The sequence below is a fragment of the Triticum dicoccoides genome, chromosome 3A, assembly GCF_002162155.2.
Source record: "Triticum dicoccoides isolate Atlit2015 ecotype Zavitan chromosome 3A, WEW_v2.0, whole genome shotgun sequence".
NCBI lineage: Eukaryota > Viridiplantae > Streptophyta > Magnoliopsida > Poales > Poaceae > Triticum > Triticum dicoccoides.
Window position 1 is genome coordinate 515,185,105 of NC_041384.1, and position 20,816 is coordinate 515,205,920.

A 20,816-nucleotide genomic window follows, 5' to 3' on the forward strand; every position below is an offset into this window, starting at 1 on the left:
CCAGAGGAAGCATCGATCGTCTTCAGTTAGCAGCAGTAGTGAAGGAATCGCTCGATCGGGTTCAGTTAACAGCCATCGATCGATCGATCGGGTTCAGTAGCGCGTAGCCTGCAGTGCAATCGCTCGGGTTTAGTTAGAGCCCAACGCCTTGCTCGGGTTTAGTTGGAGCCCAACACCTCACACACACGCGCATACATATGAGAGAAACGCGCATCGCTCGGCCCCCGACCACCCACCGTAACCGGGGACTCCCCTATATTTTCCGCGCCCTCACTTCTACCACGGTTTTTTCCGTCATGGACGACCCAAAGAATGTCATGCCGCTGCGTCTCCGGCCCGCCTAGGATGAAAAGCCCATTTTGTGTCATGATTTTTTGTCATAGAAGTACGACCCCACCACATCTATGATGATACCGGGTTTTGTCACAATTATCGTCATAGAAGTGTCATAAGTATGACAGAAAAAAAAATTTGTTCGGCCCAAAATGTCACGGATGTGTCTTTTTTTGTAGTGGCGGGACTCACGAGGCCCTACCTCAAGGCGGGTTGCGCCTGGTCTTGATTCTTGTTCGTTGTCCTGGTCCTGCGAAATGGTTAGACAACGCGAAGGGTCCTGAAGAAAGTCGGCCGGCGCGCGGCTCCCAGGGTGGGTGACAATCAAGCAGGTGATAGTCATATATAGATTAAGCATGGAAAGCAACCTAGCTCAGGTAAGTGCAGGGAAGATGCATGCCACCGGGTCCGGCCCGAGCGGCTTGGGGATGATGCAGCCCGAGGGGTGCCCCCATCAGGGTAAGCTAAAGACATAAAAGGAAAGATACACGCCACAAGGACGGACCCACGCGGCCCGGGAATGATGCAGCCCTGGGGGTGCTCCCAGCTGAATGAACTTTGGAAAATGTCACATGGCTCTGTTGATGAAGGAGAGTTGAGGTAGCTGAAGGTGTGCGGTGAGAGGGCTGCCCCTCATGAGCCACCGGGGCCCTGAGCCTCGGGAGGCTCTGGGGGTCCAGGGGGTTCCTCGAGGACCGTCTTCATCTCCGTTAGCACCGCATGGTGCCTGGCCTCCTGAGCCGCCAGGATGCTCCACAGGTTGCGCTGATAGGCGGCCGCCACGCTTGCCAGACCAAAGGGCATGCGAACATAACTATGAGGTGGGCCCTCGCAACGTCCCATGCGCGAAGGCCAGAGAAGCTCCTGGGAGGCGGCCGATTGAGCCTTGGAACGTTGATGCAGACGCGCAGCCCGGCATCCTCGCCTGGATGGGGAGCTGCGCCTGGTGAGCGGCGGCTGTCGTGCATGGCCCTCGCGTCTTGTAGTTCCTGAGTGGTCTTGGTGATGAACTCATGAACGGTGGGCACTCCTTGCCCTGTGTTCTCCTGAGGGAAATGTGCCGCGAAGCATGCCTCCAAGTGGTTCCCAAGCGCCTCCCTCGTGATGTTGGCAAAGTCTGAGGCCCTCCAAAAGAGAGCCCCCGAGCCCTGCCCGAGAGGGGCGCTGGGCGCGCTTCCCTATGCGATGGAGGGAGGCGCCCCAGGCGCGGACGCCGATCCTGACGAGGCGCCGCTTGCCTGAGGCCCTGCATGACGCGGCTTCTTCTTCTTCTTGGGGGTGGCCTCAGGAGGGCACTCGCCCTGACTGTCGGGGTCATCGATTGCTGCAACTTGGAAGGAACGCTCGAGGGAGCACACCGTGTCTCTTTCTTCACACGGGAATGTGATGATTCCGCCGCTTCCCGGCATCTTGAGGACATTGTAGCCGTGATGGGTCACCGCCATGAACTTGGCCAGGGCTGGATACCCGAGGATGGCGTTGTATGGCAGGTGGATATAGGCGACATCGAAGTCGATGAGTTCGGTGCGGTAGTTGTTGCATTCTCCGAAGGTAACGGGGAGGCGGACCTGCACGATCGGGGTAGTAGAGCCGTCGGTCACTCCTGAGAAAGGCTTGGTAGGCTGAAGCTAATCATATGGCACTTGGAGGTTGTTGAACGTGTCGACAGACAGGATATTGAGCCCTGCGCCGCCGTCGATGAGGGTCTTGGTAACTTGTACGTTGCTGATGACTGGCGAACAGAGCATTGGGAGGACGCCAGTAGTGGCCGCGCACTTGAGCTAATCTACCGAACTGAACATGATGGGGCACCTAGACCATCTGAGTGGGCGTGTGGCCTCGAGCTTGGGGAGGACTGCATTCACTTCATGGGCAAACTGTTTGAAGATACGCTGCGAGGCTGGAGCTTGAGCTCCGCCCAAGATGCAGGCGACAGCGCGTGGCTCCTGGAAGCCCCCAGCCCCCTTGTCTTGATGGTGGTCGTCATTCCTTCTGGGTGGTGGTGGTAATGGAGGGAGGCCTGCCTTGCCTTGAGGACGAGCCTCACGGGGCTGGTCCCTCCAGGCGCCCTCGCGAGGCTGATCCTGCCAGCGGTCATCACGAGGTCGGTCGTGCCACTCCTGGCACGGGCCACGGTCGTCCCAGCATCCGCCGCCATGTCCTCCTCCTTGGCCATAGCCTCGGTCACTGCGCTCGGGGCGTCGACCGAAGTGTCCTTCTCGAATGGCTCTGAGCTCTTGACAGTCGCTGGTGTTGTGGGTATGCAGGTTGTGGAAGGCATAGAACAGTCGGCTGCCCTTGGATGACTCGGACTGGTCTTTGCCACACTTGGTGTCTGGCTCCGCCGCGAGCACGGCTGCTCCCTTGCGCTTCACGTCCTTAGCCTTGGTCTTTTTCTCCTATGGGTCCACAGCAGGGAGCTTGAGGAGGGAGAGGCGCCCCTCCTCAGCTCTTGCACACTTGGTCGCGATGTTGAACAGCTCCAGGGTCGTGCACATCTCTTCATGGATGGCGAGCTCCTCCTTCATCTGGATGTCGCGGACACCGTCGGAGAACGCTGAGATGATGGCCTCGTCGGTCACCTTGGGGATTTTGATGCGCGCACTGTTGAAGCGCTGAATGTACTTTTGCAGGGTCTCTCCTGGTTGTTGCTTGATGCGGCGCAGGTCACCCGCGACTGGGGGGGGGTCACGAGTGCCCTGGAAGTTGGCATGAAGCGGTTGCGCATCTTGTCCCAAGAGGAAATTGAGCTTGGAGGCAGGTTCAGGAGCTAGGAGCGGGGGCCATCCTTGAGAGACATAGGAAACCAGGTCGCCATGACTTTCTCGTCACTGTTGGCCGCCTCAATGCTCAGCTTGTAGAGCTGCAGGAACTCCGCGGGGTCAGGGGTGCCGTTGTAGCGAGGGGGCGGATCTGGCTTGAAATTGCCTGGCCAGGTGACGCTACCCAGCTCAGGAGTGAAGGTGCGGCAGCCGGCCGTGGTCACCGGGGCCCGCCTTGGAGGTGGAGCTTGGCCTTGGCGCCCGCGCGCTGCTACAGCCAGCGGTGCGGGGCCTTGCCACAGCAAACGATCCTGGCGCGGCGGAGCGAGGAGTGGCAAAGCGTTCGCCTGCGGTAGAAGGACTTCTTGACAGCTTCTTTCCTCACGCGCGGGCGCCGGACGCGGTGGGTCGCACCACGGAGCCGCATGCCTTGGCGCCAGGGTGCCGTCTTGGGGCAGAGGTGGTGGATGTGCTTCATGAGCTGTGTCGCCCGTGGCTGGCGGAGGGCGAGGTAGAGAGTGGGACGGCGCAGGGGAGCCCCCTGCAACGCGGACAAACTCGGCGATGCGGTCAAACCAATCCTCATAGAGTTTGTCGACCGGGCGGTAGTGCAAGAGCTCACGCGCCATGAGGAGCGCGGCCCATGCGTCTGTGGGAACGCAACGAGCGTGAGACGACGAACCAGCGGGAGTCAGCGACGGAGTGGCAGTGTGGCCATCCTGTCGCACCAAGGGGTGCAGCGAGGATGCTTGCTACTCGTTCCCCGCCGGGCCGGTGGCGGCGTTGGCAGCAGGCGGCGGAGAGCGACGGGGTGGCTCGCCGACAGGGGCCGTCTGAGCGACACGGGTGGCGAGGGCAACCCGGCGCTCGGCACAGGCGCGACGCACGTCCGCCATGGAGACGATGAAGCGACGCTACACGGAGCGATGGAAGGGAAGCTTCGGCGCACCCCTACCTAGAGCGCCAAATGTCGGATCATGGGTTCCCGCAAAACCCTTAAGGTTCAAACACTGGGGTGCGCGCGAAGATCTCCCCCCTATCGATCCGCGTCCTAACTTAGCCTAGATCTCACGAACTAACTTGACGAACTCGCAACACAAAGAACACGAGATTTATATTGGTTCGGGCCACCATTGTGGTGTAATACCCTACTCCAGTGTGGCAGTGGTGGATTGCCTCTTGGGCTGAGGATGAACAGTACAAGGGGAAGAATAGCCTCCTCAGGTTGAGGTGTTCTTGTGCTTGGTGCACTTGTGTGGCTAGGGGTGACCTTGGATTCTCCTACTGCCTATGGTGGTGGCTAGTCCTATTTATAGAGGCCCTGGTCCTCTCCTCAAATATTGAGCGGTAAGGGAGCCAACAATGGCCAATTTGAAAGGGGACAACTGGTACAAGCTATCCTGACAAAAGGTGGTCTTCGCCTGCCAAAGGTTCTGGTGGTGACGCCGTCCTGGGCTCCATGGTGACCTCCGTCTTGCCATCCTTCTGGTCTTGGTCTCGTTGCACCAATATGGAAACCTTTGCTTGATGCCTCGGTACTCTGCGCCTGCGCTTGCCCCCTTAGCACTAAGGAGGAAACAAGGATGATGCGCGCGTTGGCGCCCGCCTAGCCTCGATCGTCATGGCTCACGTCACGGAAACTTCACAAGGTTTGCCCAACCTTGAACTCTCCGCCCCTCACGAGCCGGCCTGATGAGGCTGCTCCTGAGGAGGTCTTGTGTCGTCCGCCTCGCGAGGCTTGGCCCCTTGAGAGGGTCTTGATTTCTTGTTGATGAAGATGGGCCGTACAGGCTTGCTAGCAAAGCCACACCGTGGACCGCGGGCAGACAAGTCTGGGGACCCCCGTTCCCAAAACGCCGACAATGATGTTGTGCCTGCCATCTTCAACCAATAGCCATTGGATCTAGATCTGACGCATACAAACCAAACTTCTCTAGTTTTGCAAAAAGATGCCCGCACTTGTTCCCTATTTACAAACAACTCCTTGTCTCTCACAGTCAGCCTTATCTCCTCCCACCACATCTAGGAGGCCATGGAAAAATCTAGCGCGATGGCCGCTGTCGGCGCCGTCCACCCCCAATCTTGGTGTTCCGTGCAATGCACGGGCATCTACGCACGGGAAATTATGCCGAACACGGCTAGTTGTAAGCAGGCTAGCTCTATAGCCATGATGATAGTGACTGCAGACGGTGAGGTTGACTTGTGTGTTATGCCAAACACGACGCCTATACTCAGGTGTCATCTCTGGCGCAGGTTCTTGTCACTTCAGTGCGACGAGCAGCACATAATAATTTGACAAACGGGTAGTACAGTGCTACTACATTGGTAGTACTACTACTAGTACTAGCACCACCATCTGGATTTAGTAGTACTACCACATCCATCTGGATTTAGTATTTGACTAGCAATATCTAGTAATGCATGTCACAGAAAATGTACTAATCCCTCTGTAAATAAATACATCGTGTATTGTTTTATTCCTTCGGTAGATGGCTCAAATCCGAAGTCTCATCAATCAGACTACTATTATACTCACACAGCTCTCAGCTTTGTAAGCTACCAACAAAAAATTACAATCAAAGACTACTATTGTACCACCTCCTACTGGTGCATTAATCACGTAACGAAAACCAAATAGTAATCCCAAAACTCTTGGGCGCAGTGCATTAACTATGTGTGCAAACATGTTAGGCGAGAGACATATGTATAAATATTCACTAAAAAAACTTTAGAATTCCATAACTTATGCAACACACAATAAATATGATTGAAATCAACAAAGTCAACAAAATACGGCTGAACTTTGAATGCTAATATGATAACACAAATACCAAAATAATTTCACTAGTAAGGTGAAATATTTCTTTACGTTGTAGAAGCCCTAGCAATCTCCGTTGTGGCCTTTAGAGCGCTCCATGTCATCACTCCGACTCACCTACATAGCTCCCTACAACACTCTCTGACGTTGTCTCACCTGCACTCTTTTCCGTTGTATCTCAGTATATATCCAGGACGACGTCATAATCATAGATCCGTGCTCGAATAACCAGCCACTCCCCATTGATTTGGAACCCGCCATGCGTAACCAACATTAATAACTCTAGGTAAACATTGCATCTCGCGTCCCAAAGGCAAACCACAAACTTATAATGAAAACTCAGATCGCCTACTTACCTATCAACGTGACCCAGTAGGTTAGTGAAACTCCAGCTTCTCAACACAATGGACAGTACGTTGAGTGCCCCATTTTTCAATAGCGGGCTAGCCCCTTTCAGCATCTGCACCAGTTTAAGTGGAATCTTTCCCACCTAGGCACCAGGTTGAGCAGCGCCCACAAGCCCATCACGTGGCCATGCCTCGCCGACTATGGTTAGTGGATGAGGAAATGAATTTACACCATTGTTGCGCTACTAGCAACATGTAATTGCACTGCCGACACTAATCTGGAGCCCCAAGGCCTCCCGGTAGGTCGCTATCATGCTTTGACGCCCATCGCCTCCTCCAACCGGTCGCCCGTCCCATTCCACATGGGCATAAGCACCATCATGCCTACCTCCCTTGAGAGTGATTCAGTGCAACGTTGTGCATCCCTAACACCCATAGTCATCCTGAGATGACTTCGCCCTAGAGATTGAAGGTGGTGGCGTGCCCATGGATAGGGTTAGGGTTAGCACACGACAAGCGTGAAGAGGTGGGAGTTAGGGGCGGCGCGCTCCGACGGCAATCCAGAAGAAGGGAGGAGAGAAGGGCGGGAATTATAAGATGTGCGCATGTGGGATTAGCCCGGCCGAACCTTTCGCTGATACTTCATGCGGTGTCGAAAGACGACGTAAGAACAAAACATAAACGGATGGCGGGAGGGTTGGACGTAGTCGGACAAAAGTTGGCAGCTACACAGAAAAGGAATTTTGGATAGTAAAGAGGTATAGATCGATTGTGTAGGTCTTTTTTTAGATGATCATTCCAAGTCTCTGTGTAGCTTGTGAGGTCCTGGAAGCAAAAATCTAGACCTCATTACGCCGTCACGTGTTGCAAGTTTGTAATGTTTGGGCGGAGGTACACGCGGTGTTGTGATAATCCTTTCCTTCGCTTCCTTCCTCTTGCAGAGAACACACTCCGCGTCTAGCCAATTTGTATACATCAGCACCACTGCCTCCAGCCCTCCACTCTCGGCCCTCGCTCCCATTCCCTTCCCTTAAAAACTTTAGAATTCCATAACTTATGCAACACACAATAAATATGATTGAAATCAACAAAGTCAACAAAATATGGTTGAACTTTGAATGCTAATATGATAACACAAATATGAAAACAATTTCACTAGTAAGGTGAAATATTTCTTTACGTTGTAGATGCCCTAGAAATCTCCATTGTGGCCTTTAGAGCGCTCCATGTCATCACCCCGACTCACCTACATAGCTCCCTACAAAACTCTCTGGCGTTGTCTCGCATCACATGCACTCTTTTCCGTTGTATCTTAGTATATCTCTAGGACGATGTCATAATCAGAGATCCGTGATCGAATAACCAGCCATTCCCCATTGATTTGTAACCCACCGCGTAACCAACACTAATAACTCTAGGCAAACATTGCATCCCGCGTCCCAAAGGCAAACCAAAAACTTATAATGAAAACTTAGATCGTCTACTTACCTATCAACGTGACCCAATAGGTTAGTGAAACTCCATCTTTTCAACACAATGGATAGTACCTTGAGTGCCCCCATTTTTCAATAGCAAGCTAGCCCCTCTGGGCATCTGTACCAGTTTAAGTGGAATACTTCCCACCTAGGCGCCGAGTTGAGCAGCGCCCACATGCCCACCACGTGGCCATGCCTCGCCAACTATGGTCAGTAGAGGAGGCCAACTTTGCTTACCAGATACCCAACAACATAGAAAATTTTAGTGTTGCTCAACATATGATATAGCAGATATTCAACATTAAACATGATAACATGAGGTAAACTTTAGTGAAGTTATATGCATCGCAAGCCGACCCATGAGGTGGGTACCTAAATCATCTTAAGAAATACAAGGGTAAATGATTAATTGCTTTCCCGTTTATAAAAAATGTGCTATTGTCCAGCAGATCAATCACTGAACTTTGGCAACCAAGAAAGATTTAGTATCCTGCAACCAACTCCTCTCCCCCTATGTGTGCAAACACGTTAGGCGAGAGACATATGTATAAATATTCACTAAAAAAACTTTAGAATTCCATAACTTATGCAACACACAATAAATATGATTGAAATCAACAAAGTCAACAAAATACGGTTGAACTTTGAATGCTAATATGATAACACAAATACCAAAACAATTTCACTAGTAAGGTGAAATATTTCTTTACGTTGTAGAAGCCCTAGCAATCTCTGTTGTGGCCTTTAGAGCGCTCCATGTCATCACTCCGACTCACCTACATAGCTCCCTACAACACTCTCTGACGTTGTCTCACCTGCACTCTTTTTCGTTGTATCTCAGTATATATCCAGGACGACGTCATAATCAGAGATCCGTGCTCGAATAACCAGCCATTCCCCATTGATTTGGAACCCGCCATGCGTAATCAACATTAATAACTCTAGGTAAACATTGCATCTCGCATCCCAAAGGCAAACCACAAACTTATAATGAAAACTCAGATCGCCTACTTACCTATGAACGTGACCCACTAGGTTAGTGAAACTCCATCTTCTCAACACAATGGACAGTACGTTGAGTGCCCCATTTTTCAATAGCAGGCTAGCCCCCTTGAGCATCTGCACCAGTTTAAGTGGAATCTTTCCCACCTAGGCGCCAGGTTGAGCAGCGCCCACATGCCCATCACGTGTCCATGCCTCGCCGACTATGGTCAGTGGAGGAGGTAATGAATTTACACCATTGTTGCGCTACTAGCAACATGTAATTGCACTGCCGACACTAATCTGGAGCCCCAAGGCCTCCTGGTAGGTTGTTATCATGCTTTGACGCCCATCGCCTCCTCCAACCGGTCGCCCGTCCCATTCCTCATGGGCATAAGCACCATCATGCCTACCTCCCTTGAGAGTGATTCAGTGCAACGTTGTGCATCCCTAACACCCATAGTCATCCTGAGATGACTTCGCCCTAGAGATTGAAGGTGGCGGCGTGCCCATGGATAGGGTTAGGGTTAGCACACGACAAGCGTGAAGAGGTGGGAGTTAGGGGCGGCGCGCTCCGGCGGCGATCCAGAAGAAGGTAGGGGAGAAGGGTGGGAATTATAAGATGTGCGCATGTGGGATTAGCCCGGCCGAATCTTTCACTGATACTTCGTGCAGTGTCGAAAGACGACGTAAGAACAAAACATAAACAGATGGCGGGAGGGTTGGACGTAGTCGGACAAAAGTTGGCAGCTGCACAGAAAAGGAATTTTGGATAGTAAAGAGGTATAGATCGATTTTGTAGGTCTTTTTTAGATGATCATTCCAAGTCTCTGTGTAGCTTGTGAGGTCCTGGAAGCAAAAATCTAGACCTCATTACGCCGTCACGTGTTGCAAGTTTGTAATGTTTGGGCGGAGGTACACGCAGTGTTGTGCTAATCCTTTCCTTCGCTTCCTTCCTCTCGCAGCAAACACACTCCGCGTCTAGCCGATTTGTATACATCAGCACCACCGCCTCCGCCCTCGGCCCTCGCTCCCATTCCCTTCCCTCAAAACCTTTAGAATTCCATAACTTATGCAACACACAATAAATATGATTGAAATCAACAAAGTCAACAAAATATGGTTGAACTTTGAATGCTAATATGATAACACAAATATGAAAACAATTTCACTAGTAAGGTGAAATATTTCTTTACGTTGTAGAAGCCCTAGAAATCTCCATTGTGGCCTTTAGAGCGCTTCATGTCATCACCCCGACTCACCTACATAGCTCCCTACAAAACTCTCTGGCGTTGTCTCACATCACATGCACTCTTTTCCTTTGTATCTTAGTATATCTCCAGGACGACGTCATAATCAGAGATCCGTGATCGAATAACCAGCCATTCCCCATTGATTTGGAACCCACCGCGTAACCAACACTAATAACTCTAGGCAAACATTGCATCCCGCATCCCAAAGGCAAACCAAAAACTTATAATGAAAACTCAGATCGCCTACTTACCTATCAACGTGACCCAATAGGTTAGTGAAACTCCATCTTTTCAACACAATGGATAGTACGTTGAGTGCCCCCATTTTTCAATAGCAAGCTAGACCCTCTGGGCATCTATACTAGTTTAAGTGGAATACTTCTCACCTAGGCGCCAGGTTGAGCAGCGCCCACATGCCCACCACATGGCCATGCCTCGCCAACTATGGTCAGTAGAGGAGGCCAACTTTGCTTACCAGATACCCAACAACATAGAAAATTTTAGTGTTGCTCAACATATGATATAGCAGATATTCAATATTAAACATGATAACATGAGGTAAACTTTAGTGAAGTTATAGGCATCGCAAGCCGACCCATGAGGAGGGTACCTAAATCATCTTAAGAAATACAAGGGTAAATGATTAATTGCTTTCCCGTTTATAAAAAATGTGCTATTGTCCAGCAGATCAATCACGGAACTTTGGCAACCAAGAAAGATTTAGTATCCTGCAACCAACTCCTCTCCCCCTATGTGTGCAAACACGTTAGGCGAGAGACATATGTATAAATATTCACTAAAAAAACTTTAGAATTCCATAACTCATGCAACACACAATAAATATGATTGAAATCAACAAAGTCAACAAAATATGGTTGAACTTTGAATACTAATATGATAATACAAATACCAAAACAATTTCACTAGTGAGGTGAAATATTTCTTTACGTTGTAGAAGCCCTAGCAATCTCCATTGTGGCCTTTAGAGCGCTCCATGTCATCACCCCGACTCACCTACATAGCTCCCTACAACACTCTCTGACGTTGTCTCACCTGCACTCTTTTCCGTTGTATCTCGGTATATATTCAGGACGACGTCATAATCAGAGATCCGTGCTCGAATAACCAGTCACTCCCCATTGATTTGGAACCCGCCATGCGTAACCAACATTAATAACTCTAGGTAAACATTGCATCTCGCGTCCCAAAGACAAACCACAAACTTATAATGAAAACTCAGATCGCCTACTTACCTATCAACGTGACCCAGTAGGTTAGTGAAACTCCATCTTCTCAACACAATGGACAGTACGTTGAGTGCCCCATTTTTCAATAGCAGGCTAGCCCATTTGGGCATCTGCACCAGTTTAAGTGGAATCCTTCCCACCTAGGCGCCAGGTTGAGCAGCGCCCACATGCCCATCACGTGGCCATGCCTCGCCGACTATGGTCAGTGGAGGCAATGAATTTACACCATTGTTGCGCTACTAGCAACATGTAATTGCACTGCAGACCCTGATCTGGAGCCCCAAGGCCTCCCGTAGGTCGTTATCATGCTTTGACGCCCATCGCCTCCTCCAACCAGTCGCCCGTCCCATTCCCCATGGGCATAAGCACCATCATGCCTACCTCCCTTGAGAGTGATTCAGTGCAACGTTGTGCATCCCTAACACCCATAGTCATCCTGAGATGACTTCGCCCTAGAGATTGAAGGCCGCGGCGTGCCCATGGATAGGGTTAGGGTTAGCACACGACAATCGTGAAGAGGTGGGAGTTAGGGGCGGCGCGCTCCGACGGCGATCCAGAAGGAGGGAGGGGAGAAGGGCGGGAATTATAAGATGTGCGCATGTGGGATTAGCCCGGCCGAATCTTTCGCTGATACTTCGTGCGGCGTCGAAAGACGACGTAAGAACAAAACATAAACGGATGGCGGGAGGGTTGGACGTAGTCGGACAAAAGTTGGCAGCTGCACAGAAAAGGAATTTTGGATAGTAAAGAGGTATAGGTCGATTTTATAGGTCTTTTTTAGGGCCTCTTTGGATTGAAGGATTTTCATAGGAATATTGGAGGATTCCAATTCATTGGATTTTTTCCTAAAGAAGCCCTTTGGATCAAAGGAACCACACCTCCAAAATTCCTATGGATGCATTCCTACACCTCAATCCTATAGGAATTTCAACATCCACTATAACCTCTTTTTTACACTGATTCGCGTAGGATCGAGGCACTTTTCCTGTGTTTTTCCTGTGTTCCATCCAAATGACCATTCTTGTAGTTTTCCTCTATTTTGTAATCCTCTGTTTTGCGCCTACAATCCCGTCAAATTCCTGTGTTTTTTGAATTCCTTTGTTTTCTAATCCTGTGATCCAAAGAAGCCCTTAGATGATCATTCCAAGTCTGTGTAGCTTGTGAGGTCCTGGAAGCAAAAATCTAGACCTCATTACGCCGTCACGTGCTGCAAGTTTGTAATGTTTGGGCGGAGGTACACGCGGTGCTGTGCTAATCCTTTCCTTCGCTTCCTTCCTCTCGCAGCGAACACACTCCGCGTCTAGCCGATTTGTATACATCAGCACCACCGCCTCCAGCCCTCCACCCTCGGCCCTCGCTCCCATTTCCTTCCCTCAAATCTGCGCCGGTACCACCGCTCCCGTCCCGCTCCCCGCACTCGCCACCGCACGCCGCCACCGGAACCTTGCCGCACCGCCCCCTCCCCTTCGAGATCGGCGCCGTTACTGCTGTTTGCCGGCGGAATCTGAGGGATCGACAGCGGCGGGGCGCGGGCCATGGGGCTCAATCGCTGACGATGCCTGTGCTGCGTAGTGCGGCTCGGAGGGCCCGTGAGGCGCAGGAGAATCCGGCGGCGGCGGCGGCGGCGGAGGCACCGGTTGTGCCACCGGCGACGAGGAGGCGCAGGGCGGCGAGAAGGCAGAAGGCGGGAGGCGTCCGTGAGGCCGCGGTACCGGAGGAAGAGAGGGCGGCGGCGGAGGAGATCGCGCCCGCGGAGGTCTCAGGGGAACGCGCCGGTGAGGAGCCGATGGATGACCAGGACAGCGCCGACAAACAGGCCGGCGAGGATGCCTCTCCAATCCCCGAGACGGTGAGCTGTTCCTACTATGTTTCGATCCACCCATACTTGCTACCCTGAGGTTCACTTTGTTAATGTGTTTTTTTTATGGAATTTTATAAGGCTATAAGCAGGTTATTGGTTGCGAGCGTTTAAACTATCCCGAGGTTACTCCATAGATTGTTGATATATGTGTTTTAGCTCGCATGGTCCTGTTCTGTGCTGTTTATTCTACCCGCAAATGCGTTAGCTTGCTTGCCCTAGCTTGCATTTTGCCTCTAACTGTTCCAGATAATCCTTTTTTTCTCGTTTAATCTGTGTCTGGTCGTTCTATACAGGTCCAGGTGGCCAGTTCACCTAGGTATAAAGTTGAAAGGAAGCTTGGGAAAGGAGGATTTGGCCAAGTATACGTTGGCCGCCGCATTTCAGCTAATGCTCCAGGCGCAGTTGAGGTAATTGATGATCTGACCACCAACCTGCTAAAAAAGCTGGAATAGTTGGCTTCTGACCTGTGTAACAGTGGAGATAATATTGGCAGTGGCAAATAAGATTTCTGCTTTTGTGTGATAGGTGGCGTTAAAGTTTGAGCATAAGAACAGCAAAGGATGTAACCATGGGCCTCCTTATGAGTGGCAGGTTTATGAGTAAGTGGATTCATGACCTTGTGACTTTTGGGTACTAGTAAAATAAATGCTTTCCTGTAATTCTCAGATATTGCTGCTGAGTGCTGCTGACTAATTTTCATGCCTACAACATGTATAGTATCCTCGGTGGCATTCATGGGGTTCCTCGAGTCCACTACAAAGGCCGCCAAGGGGATTACTTCATTATGGTAATGGCACTTGCTTTGGACTAACATAAGCTTATTTCATTTTGCTCATTTCTAGTTTTTTCTCAAATTGCTTAAAAATGCAGGTTATGGATATGCTAGGTCTCAGTCTGTGGGATGCATGTAGTAATAATTCCCACACGTGAGTTATCAGATTAACCCTAAATTTCCATAGTCGTTTAGGCTCTTACCTGACCATTAATATCACTATTTATTTCGCAGAATGTCAGTTGAGATGGTTGCTTGCATTGCTATCGAAGCTATCTCCATACTTGAGAAAGTGCACTCAAAAGGGTGAGTTGGCATCCCTAACTCTTAGTCATCGACCCTTCCCCTTCGTCTCATATATTTGTAAACAATTGCAGATATGTCCACGGGGATGTGAAACCCGAGAATTTCTTGCTAGGACCTCCTGGAACTCCTGAAGAGAAAAAACTGTTTCTTGTCGACCTTGGCTTAGGTAATTAATTTTACTTGCTCCTCAAGTTACCAACATCGCGACAATCCTGTGTATTCAGCTCTTCTTTAGGTTAGAGATACATTTAGGAGTCTGAATTAATTGGGTGTTTTTTCATTAATGACAGCCACCAAGTGGAAGGATAGATCGACAGGCCATCATGTTGAGTATGATCAGCGACCTGATATTTTCAGGTGACTAGATGACTCCTTTATGATAACTGGCCTGCATCATTTGCATTGTGGCTAACACTTTCTGAATGTTGAATATTCTGCCGTATTGCCTCTATGCGCTCTGTGTCCTGTTTTTCGAGAAATCCATCAACCAGCTGTTACACCAGAAGCCGTCCTTTTTTTCGGTTACTGGCCAGCCATTTTTGTACTTTCCGTTTGTACTTTTTCCTCATTTTCTGTTCCGATATCTTGCGAAACCACTAGCTTTTATGTTCTTCTTAACATCGCCAAATATACCAGATTTGAGTTGGTATCATTCAACAGATCCTGACTGACACGCCTTCTGTTCGGGTATCTTTAGGCTGCTCAGATTTTTTAGATCTTTTGTATTTGTTAGGCCGGTAGATTACCTCTCCCATGAGAGAACTAACTAAATGCTGCATGCAAGCTGTTGCTTGTACACCATGCAGGCATGCAGCCAATGGTAAATGAGTGAGCCAATTATTTGCGGAGCCGTGGTTATTTAGAGCAAGTATAATAGGTTCTAGTCAGCAGACTACATGCTCCATGTCAGCAAAATCCTGTGTGGATTGTGGAGTGAGAAGGGAAGAGAGAGAACGAAGCGGGCGCTAGTTCTACAGCGGGCTGCAGCACAGGAAACGAGAAAAAAGGCACCACATGCAGCTGGTGTGAGAGCTTTTGGCTAGCGGTTCTTCCTCCCTCCCAATCATGTGATGCAGTGCTATAGGCAATCTAATAGCTAATGTACATCCATCCTATTATATGAGTCTACTTGTGTGAAGGCTTTAAGTGACATGGCACAAGCATAGAGCCAGCAGCAGGCTTTTCTATTAGCCATGCTCTTACTTGCCATGTAGGTGTTGCGCGTGCTCTCGTGCAGCTAATTGGGTGTGTGTGTGTGACACATACCTGAAAGGAGGGAGTATGTTGATAGCTGCCCGCTCTGACTAGGAAATACAGTCCGTTTTTTGTCAAATCATTGAGATGTCAAATTTAACTTCATGTAATAGTAATCAGTAGACCTGCCATGCCTCTGTGCATCTTAGGCTTGCTTGCACACATAGCTAGATCATTCATACGTCTATACTGGTCTGGTTGTCTTATTGTTTTATCATGGCTGTTGTTTCAGGGGAACAGTTCGTTATGCTAGTGTTCATGCACATCTGGGGAGGATAGGCAGCAGGAGGGATGATTTAGAATCTCTGGCTTATACACTAGTCTTTCTTCTACGGGGACGTCTACCTTGGCAAGGCTACCAGGTAATTTGTGGGACTCACCTTTCCAGTTATGTTGATTCTAGTGATGTATACATGTAAACTGGTAATTGTTTTTGCCTGCAGGGTGAAAACAAGGGTTTTCTTGTTTGCAAAAAGAAAATGTGCACCTCTCCAGAATCTCTCTGTAGCTTCTGCCCTCAGCCCTTTAAGGAGTTTGTAGAATATGTGGTCAACTTGAAGTTTGATGAAGAACCCAACTATGCCAAGTGTATCTCCCTTTTTGATAGTATAGTGGGCCCAAATCCAGATATCAGGCCAATTAACACAGATGGTGCTCAGAAGGTAGTCTTATTTTGTAGTTTGCTATTTGAAAACATTGCTTCAGTTCTTCTAATCTCTCTTGCAACTTCTATATAGCTTATACACCAAGTTGGCCAAAAGAGAGGGCGCATATCGTTGGAAGGAGAGACAGATGAGCAACCAAAGAAGAAGATCAGGATGGGAATGCCTGCAACACAGTGGATAAGTGTTTATAATGCAAGGCGGCCTATGAAACAAAGGTACCATCTCTTATAAGGCCGAAGATTTTGACTCTGGTTAACAGCATGGTGCACCTTTTTCTTTTTGTTGAGCAACTGTACATATAACACTGTCAACATAACTGTTCTGGATGTTGCAGGTATCACTACAATGTTGCAGATTCAAGGCTTGTACAACACATTGACAAAGGGAATGAAGATGGACTGTTTATTAGTTGCATATCATCTTGTGCAAATCTGTGGGCACTAATCATGGATGCTGGCACTGGGTTCTCTTCTCAAGTTTATGAACTTTCACCACATTTTCTTCACAAAGTTAGTAACTGCAGTCTGTTTCTTTCATGGCAAAATAACCCCTTAACCTTTCGAGGCAAGATTACATATATAATATTTTTCAACATTACCTATTTATATGTCGTGATTTCTGGTTATTTGAAGGAATGGATAATGGACCAATGGGATAGGAACTACTATATAACTGCACTTGCTGGAGCAAACAATGGGAGTTCCCTGGTAGTGATGTCCAAAGGTAACAAGCTGGCAGTTTAAGGCCCTTTCTATCTTATACAATAGAAATATCATTTTGACTATCCGGCTCTTCTATCCAGGAACACTGTATACTCAGCAGTCCTACAAAGTAAGTGATACCTTTCCCTTTAAGTGGATAAACAAGAAATGGCGTGATGGTTTCTATGTGACTTCCATGGCAACTGCGGGGAATAAGTGGGCGATTGTTATGTCTCGCAATGCAGGGTTTTCCGAACAGGTAATCACCATTTGCACCGGTTGTGTTTGTCTTTACTTGGACACTGCCAAGCTAAGTTCATTTTATTTATTTATTTTGCATTCCTTGTTTGTCATGCATTTATTTTCCAGGTTGTTGAGCTGGACTTCTTGTACCCTAGTGAGGGAGTCCATAAGAGGTGGGACTGTGGTTACCGGATAACAGCAGTTGCTGCGACTTGGGATCAGACTGCATTGATCTTAAGTGTACCAAGAAGGAAGCCTACCGATGAAACCCAAGAGACGCTGAGAACATCTGCTTTCCCCAGTCAGCATGTGAAGGTCCACACTTGCACTACTTACTGATAACGTCTGTAATTCTTATCTTGTGAAATTGTTGTGACAAATTGTGCCCTTTTGTGTCATTGCAGGAGAAATGGTCCAAGAATCTCTACCTTGCTTCAGTATGTTATGGGCGTACCGTATCGTAGAAATCTTTTGCCATGAGGGCTGAAGTGCGGGTTTGCCTCGTCTTTTTGATCCAGCTCAGTGGTAGTTTCGTGTTTGTGGGCAAAGTTCTGAATGCGGCCTAGCGTGTTCTTGTGAAGATGTTTCTGCTTGTCGCTGTTAATTATAGAACATAGTGTACAGTAGTAAATGTTTTGTAGTCGTGTTAATCTTTGTGTAGCAGACGACTCTTGACTGTAGTGTAAGGTGATACTTAGATGTTTAAACACCTGACTTAAATGTTTCGTGCTTCTGTCTGGTCGTGTGGTCGTGTGAGAGCCCCAAAGAGGTTCTTGCTTCCTACCCTATCCTTTTGGTCCCGTGCTAAATACGAGCAATATTCTCGCCAAAACTGACACACCAATTCCATTTCCAAAAGCCGAGCTGAACTTGAAATAAAAACCGAGCTGCATTTTCAGGGCAACAAATCCTGCTGCAGCTTCTCAAGACCAAATCGTATACAAGCATGACAGGAGAAAGTAGTAAAGGAGCACAAGGCAAGCTGCTACAATGATCTGCACATTCAACTGAATGGTCTTCCCGGCATCCGCGTCCAGGGGCTCGCTCTCCATGCTAGCCGAAGAGCAGGTGTGGAGGTACTCCGCCGAGACGACGTCGCAGCCGCGTTCTGCTCGGAGATCGCCGTCGCTGTAAGCCGGTTTCCCGGCCACGCTCTTGTAGAGTCCACTGCTCCATGCCTGCATATGTGGAGAGCGAAGCAGGTAAACCGGAAGGCAATGTACGATTGTGATGATGATGCAGCGTGCATTTGCAAGATCGGCCAGATTTCGTCTGAAAAAAGGGTCACGCTCAAGAGACTGGTGCGTCACCTGAAGCTGGTCTCCGACGGTGACCACGACGGCGCCACCGAGGGGGCGGAACCTGGACCATCCCCGCTGCCGGGAGAAGACGTGGAACGTGGAGGCGCCGGGGCAGAGGTGGAGAGCGAGAGCACGCGGGCAGCGCGAGCTCTTGATCAGCATCCTCAGGATGTCGTCCTGGCTGATAGTGATAGGGCCGATATCGCACTGCCGGCCGTGGTGCGTGCGGATGCAGAGTTGCGAGCCGTTCCTGTCAGCTCTGACCATGGTGGCGCCAACGCTGTCCCGCTGCAAGGCATCCACCAGTTTGGCTGCGGTTTGCTCCAGCTGGGTGAACAGATCGGCTGCCCCGTTCCTGGACACGGCAAAACCAGGGGTTAGCATCATATAGAGTCCTTTGATTAGTTGCCTTCCGACGAAATGGGCAAGTTCGCACCTCAACTGGTCTCCTTCGCTCGGTGACCACCACAGCTCCTCACCATCTTCTCCACCGGCCTCCTCCGGCGTAGGCGAACTCGCCCTCCCCGCCGCAGCAGAGACCAGGCACAAATTGACCCCATGGCCAACCACCTGGAAGCAGCCAAACGCGACGGCCGCCGACCTCAGAGCCTCCACCACCGGACCACTGCCATCCGGCGTGTCCAGCAGGCGCATGTCGATGACTGGGGGAGCCCACGCCGCCTTATCACTCTTCTTCTTCTTCCGCGGGATGGCCCTCTCCGGCAGCCGCAGCACCGGGACCTTGGCGGAGCGACGCAGGAACCTGCCGACCTCGTCATCTTCGTTGCCGTCGGGGCACTCACCGTACTCAGGTGATCCAGAGCCACCGTTTGTCACAACGCCGGTGACCGGAGACGGCGGCGGCGCCCGGAACCCCAGCAGCCGGAACTCTCTAGGCGTCTCGAGGTAGGTAACGAAGGATGCAGCAGCCATCGCACCCGGAGCCCTCTAGGCAGCTCAAGATAGGTACTCCAGTAGCGACGGATGCAGTGACCAGGTGGTCAATCAATGTATATATGCTTCTTGGATTGGCAATGCCATGGAGAAATACATTGCGCCATATTTGTACAAGTGCCCAGCTCGAGCTCTTCCGTCCTGGCTTTGTTGTAGGGACAGAGTGTGAAGCTTCCTTTTCTCTGTGGCAGATTGCCAGCTCGAAAGAGAAGATGGTGCAATGATGCTGCATCATTGTGTCAGATGAGCCATACTAGGGAACAGTCTGTGCTGTCTAAATATCCTTCCGCGTTCTGTTAAAGATATTCCTCGGACGACAAAGTGCTTTGCTCTCTTTGAACAATTGAACTGCTTTAAATGAAGGCCTGCTCAGCGTCCTGTTGTCTGCGACGTTTCAGTCAAGTTCTTTATTCGCAAGCTTTTGCTGTGTTGTATCAGTGCGGCAAATTTTCGTTTTGAACCTTTTCTGAAACCTATTCGAGATTTGACCCTAGTTTAAAAAAAATTCGAGATCTGACCCTTTTGCTATCGCCAAAGTCCATGGCGGTAGGGTCTAACAGCCTACCGCCAGGGACTTTGGCGGCAGGAAACATCGCTACAGCCAACTGGGCTGGTGATAGCCCGCACAACCCTACCGCCAAGGTGCTTGGCGGTAGACACGAACACGCACGGTGTTCAATACTTAAAAGGTTTTTGGTGGTAGGCATGCAACCCTACCGCCAGGGACCTTAGCGGTAGGCTGTTATACCCTACCGTCATGATCCCTGGCGGTAGCAAAAGGGTCAGATCTCGATTTTTTTTCAAATTAGGGTCAAATCTCAAATAGATTTCAGAAAAGGGTCAAAATACAAAATTTAGCCTATCAATGCGAGTGGTTGAGTACGCACGAGCAGCTTGCATATAACAATGGGTTGAAGTGTTTCGTTCCAACCAACTTTAGTCGTTACAGCATTATTTGGTTCGTGGTATTTCTTTCGTTCTTTTTATTAAGCAAAAATCAACGATGTTGGCAACTCAGTTCATGAAGTGTTGTATTGTTCAATAACCTTGTTTGAACAGAAGCGTCAACAGCGGGGATAGCTCAGTTGGGAGAGCGTCAGACTGAAGATCTGAAGGTCGCGTGTTCGATCCACGCTCACCGCAAAGCAACTTTTTTTCGCCTACTGGCGATCAGCATTTCGATGCTATAGATTCTGGAAAACCATCCCACAAAATGAAAACATGTGGCGGCTTTAATAACTGAATTTGAAATGATATACTTAAGGCATCCTTAAGTTTTTAATTTTTATATTCTTAGTTCTTATAAAGGATTAAATCCTTTTCCGCTCAACAGCATATGCAGGAAGAATATACATTCTGGCGATTTGTATCCAAAGACTAATTTAAATTGCATCCAAAATAAAAATTGGATTATGAGTAAAGTCGTGAAGCATAATTTTGCATTGGATTAAGTATTCCAATTTTGAAAATATGAGTATTCTGAAGGTATACATGTCCCTCTCCTTTGTGCTACATCAATTACCATAGCCAGTGCCAGGGACAG

General features: G+C 49.4%; 2 protein-coding genes and 1 non-coding gene across 3 annotated transcripts; 2 read left to right on the top strand and 1 right to left on the bottom strand.

Moving 5' to 3' along the window:
- Positions 1 to 12,476: 12,476 nt before the first annotated feature.
- LOC119268877 (casein kinase 1-like protein HD16) lies at positions 12,477 to 17,743 on the top strand. The gene is made up of 16 exons (XM_037550586.1): positions 12,477 to 13,065; positions 13,371 to 13,484; positions 13,603 to 13,676; positions 13,795 to 13,864; positions 13,948 to 14,003; positions 14,084 to 14,155; positions 14,227 to 14,321; positions 14,446 to 14,512; positions 15,642 to 15,771; positions 15,853 to 16,071; positions 16,147 to 16,289; positions 16,409 to 16,583; positions 16,707 to 16,797; positions 16,877 to 17,034; positions 17,145 to 17,333; positions 17,423 to 17,743. Exons 1-16 carry the CDS (start codon positions 12,772 to 12,774, stop codon positions 17,480 to 17,482), a joined length of 2,007 nt encoding a protein of 668 aa, XP_037406483.1. The 5' UTR covers positions 12,477 to 12,771; the 3' UTR covers positions 17,483 to 17,743.
- An 85-nt stretch (positions 17,744 to 17,828) lies between these two features.
- Positions 17,829 to 19,252, bottom strand: LOC119272503. Its single transcript, XM_037553975.1, has 3 exons — positions 18,756 to 19,252; positions 18,329 to 18,674; positions 17,829 to 18,196 (listed from the first exon to the last, which is right to left on the bottom strand). The coding sequence occupies exons 1-3, from the start codon at positions 19,250 to 19,252 to the stop codon at positions 17,942 to 17,944; spliced, it is 1,098 nt and encodes a 365-aa protein (XP_037409872.1). The 3' UTR covers positions 17,829 to 17,941.
- A 1,091-nt stretch (positions 19,253 to 20,343) lies between these two features.
- On the top strand, positions 20,344 to 20,416 carry TRNAF-GAA. Its single transcript has one exon. It is a non-coding gene; the product is annotated as a tRNA-Phe (tRNA).
- Positions 20,417 to 20,816: the final 400 nt, after the last annotated feature.